A 4,019-nucleotide genomic window follows, 5' to 3' on the forward strand; every position below is an offset into this window, starting at 1 on the left:
GGACGCCAGAGCGACCTGCACCTACATCCCGCACAGGAGCCGATCACCGTGCAGGGATCACACGGCACCGCTGCGCTCCCCTAACACCTCCGAGGGTCACCAGGACAGAGCGGCTGAGACACCGCCGCTCACAGTCAGACACACACACACAGCCTGTCCTGAGACACCGCCGCTCACAGTCAGACACACACACACACACACAGCCTGTCCTGAGACACCGCCGCTCACAGTCAGACACACACACACAGCCTGTCCTGAGACACCGCCGCTCACAGTCAGACACACACACACACACACACAGCCTGTCCTGAGACACTGCCGCTCACAGTCAGACACACACACACACACACACACAGCCTGTCCTGAGACACTGCCGCTCACAGTCAGACACACACACACACAGCCTGTCCTGAGACACCACCGCTCACAGTCAGACACACACACACACACACACAGCCTGTCCTGAGACACCGCCGCTCACAGTCAGACACACACACACACAGCCTGTCCTGAGACACCACCGCTCACAGTCAGACACACACACACACAGCCTGTCCTGAGACACCGCCGCTCACAGTCAGACACACACACACACAGCCTGTCCTGAGACACCGCCGCTCACAGTCACACACACACACACAGCCTGTCCTGAGACACAGCCGCTCACAGTCAGACACACACACACACAGCCTGTCCTGAGACACCGCCGCTCACAGTCAGACACACACACACAGCCTGTCCTGAGACACCGCCGCTCACAGTCAGACACACACACACAGCCTGTCCTGAGACACCGCCGCTCACAGTCAGACACACACACACAGCCTGTCCTGAGACACAGCCGCTCACAGTCAGACACACACACACACAGCCTGTCCTGAGACACAGCCGCTCACAGTCAGACACACACACACACAGCCTGTCCTGAGACACCGCCGCTCACAGTCAGACACACACACACAGCCTGTCCTGAGACACCGCCGCTCACAGTCAGACACACACACACACACACACAGCCTGTCCTGAGACACTGCCGCTCACAGTCAGACACACACACACACACACACACAGCCTGTCCTGAGACACTGCCGCTCACAGTCAGACACACACACACACAGCCTGTCCTGAGACACCACCGCTCACAGTCAGACACACACACACACACACACAGCCTGTCCTGAGACACCGCCGCTCACAGTCAGACACACACACACAGCCTGTCCTGAGACACCGCCGCTCACAGTCAGACACACACACACAGCCTGTCCTGAGACACCGCCGCTCACAGTCAGACACACACACACAGCCTGTCCTGAGACACCGCCGCTCACAGTCAGACACACACACACAGCCTGTCCTGAGACACAGCCGCTCACAGTCAGACACACACACACACAGCCTGTCCTGAGACACAGCCGCTCACAGTCAGACACACACACACACAGCCTGTCCTGAGACACCGCCGCTCACAGTCAGACACACACACACAGCCTGTCCTGAGACACCGCCGCTCACAGTCAGACACACACACACACAGCCTGTCCTGAGACACCGCCGCTCACAGTCAGACACACACACACACAGCCTGTCCTGAGACACCGCCACTCACAGTCACACACACACACACAGCCTGTCCTGAGACACCGCCACTCACAGTCAGACACACACACACACACACAGCCTGTCCTGAGACACCGCCGCTCACAGTCAGACACACACACACACACAGCCTGTCCTGAGACACCGCTGCTCACAGTCAGCCGGGCACACACACACACAGAGCCTGGCCTGAGACACCGTCACTCACAGTCAGCCGGGCACACACACACACACACAGCCTGTCCTGAGACACCGCCACTCACAGTCAGCCGGGCACACACACACAGCCTGTCCTGAGACACCGTCACTCACAGTCAGCCGGGCACACACACACAGCCTGTCCTGAGACACCGTCACTCACAGTCAGCCGGACACACACACACACACAGCCTGTCCTGAGACACCGTCACTCACAGTCAGCCGGGCACACACACACACACACAGCCTGTCCTGAGAGCACAGCGTCAATTCTGCCACCTCTTCTGCCCTGTAAACTGGAGCCTGGGGTTCCACAGGATTCTGGTGCACACAGAAAAACACCCGGTCACTCTGTTGTCACCAGGGAGGCTGCTGTAACATTTCAGCAGCAGCAAAGTACCTGACAGTGCGGCCATGAAACCATATTTGCAGAAACCGAACCCCCCGCAGTCAGAACGGGACGCCCCTGCGGCTGAGCCACGGGGCTGCTTTACCTGGGACAGGGTGCAGGGACTAACGTTAATCCAGGTCTAACTTAGCCTGTTTGCTGCCTGGAAGGGAAAATAAACCAGTGCATTCATGGTACTCACAGAGGGTGTTAAATTCAATGAACTAACAACCGCTGGTGAGACAAAGTCGTCGCAGCAGCTCGACTTCGCCCCTACACAAGCAGCTTTCCAACGCAGCTCCGACGGGCGCCCAGCCCAGGGAGCAAACCGCGGCTCCTGCAGCCAGTCCACCTTCTGGTGGCAGGACGGCAACGCCAGCGCTGCCCGCAGGACACCGAGAGCAGCAGAACCCCTCCCGTGAGCCTGCCCAGGAGAGATTACACCGGCACAGAGGACAAAGAGAGGCAGCCGCTGCAGGCCTGCCCGGACAGAAACCAGGCTCTGCCCGGAGGACCTTCCATTCGCGCTGCCCAGCGCCCGCTCCCCAGCGCCGCCCTGCGCCTCCACCCCGGACTCCCGTCCCCGCCGGGGTGTCTCGGGCTGTACGAGCCAGAGCGCCCGGGCGATGCCTCGGCAGAGCGGGGCCGCTCCAGCCGCTCCCCGCGGGGACGAGCGGCCGCTCCGGCCGGGCCGCGGCAGCCCCGGAGCGGCGGCTCCGCCGGGCGGGCCCCGCCGGGAGCGACGGACCGCCCGCGGGCCAGCGGGCCGGGCCGTGCGGCCGGCGCCTCCCCGCACACGCTCACCTCCATGGAGACGCGCCAGCCCTGCATGGCGCTGAAGCCGAAGTGCAGCGGGCGCGGCCCGAGCCCGGCGCCGTCCCCCGAGCTCTTCACCGTGTTGGGCTGCGACAGGTAGGCGCCCATGGCGCCGCGGCGGCCTCCCCCGGTGGGCCCGGCCCTCGGCCCTGCGCGGAGGGGGCGGCGGGAGCGGCGGCGGCGGGAGCGGGAGCGGCGGCGGGAGCGGGAGCGGCGGCGGGACGGGCCCAGCGCGGGCGGCGGAGCGGGAGCGGCGGAACCACCCACCGCCGAGCGGAAGTCGCGCGGCCGGAAGCGCGGGCTATAGAGTCGCCACGGGGGACGGCGCTCAGCCCGCGCCGCCGCGGCGCAGGGGCCGGAAGCGCCTACCATAGAGACGGGCGGTGGCTAGCGCGCCACAGGGGCCTGAAGCGCGCTCCGCGCGGCGGCCTCCGGCCCACGGGGCTCGGCCGGCGCTCCCGACCCCGCCTGTCAGCGGCACCCGGGACCGCCCGGTTCTGCGCCATCCCGGCACAGCCCGGGGGCTGCGGCAGCCCTTCACGGGCCGGCTCGCCCTGCCGCCGCAGGGGGAGGGAGGCGTTAGCCGTCCCAGACAGCCGCGCTCCGAGCACATTCATCACACGGTGGGGGATGGGGAGGGGCACAGGGGACTTGGAACGGGCGGTACCGCCTCCTCCGCGCAGCCGGGACAGAACAGCCCCCCAGCGGGACACAGGACCGCCTGCCCGCGGCAGGAACCCCCGATCCCCCGTCCTCACACAGCGGGGCCCCCACCGCCCATCGCCTTATATAACCTTAGCCCCTCCCACCGGCCCTCTGCCGGGCTCTCATTGGCCACCGCACGGGACCACGCCGCCCCGCCCTCGCCGTCTCACGGCCCTTCACGCACTGAGCTCCCGGGCGCCCCCTATCGTGTGCTGTACCCAAAGCCCCGCCCACCGGCCAATGCGCGGAGGCTGACGACACGTTCCCGGGCTCTGATTGGCCGTCGGGCCGTCGGCCCCGCCCCGGACGGCGC

General features: G+C 65.6%; 1 protein-coding gene across 1 annotated transcript in view; it reads right to left on the reverse strand.

Moving 5' to 3' along the window:
- PPM1G (protein phosphatase, Mg2+/Mn2+ dependent 1G) overlaps window positions 1–3,294 on the reverse strand; it is a 28,473-nt gene extending 25,179 nt beyond the window's left edge. The window contains exon 1 of the mRNA XM_082048337.1: window positions 2,990–3,294. Coding sequence (XP_081904463.1) covers window positions 2,990–3,109 — 120 coding nt within the window. The 5' untranslated portion in view covers window positions 3,110–3,294. The remainder of the gene's footprint in view (window positions 1–2,989) is intronic.
- Window positions 3,295–4,019: the final 725 nt, after the last annotated feature.

The sequence above is a fragment of the Streptopelia decaocto genome, assembly GCF_964273445.1.
Source record: "Streptopelia decaocto genome assembly, chromosome: 3".
Lineage (NCBI taxonomy): Eukaryota > Metazoa > Chordata > Aves > Columbiformes > Columbidae > Streptopelia > Streptopelia decaocto.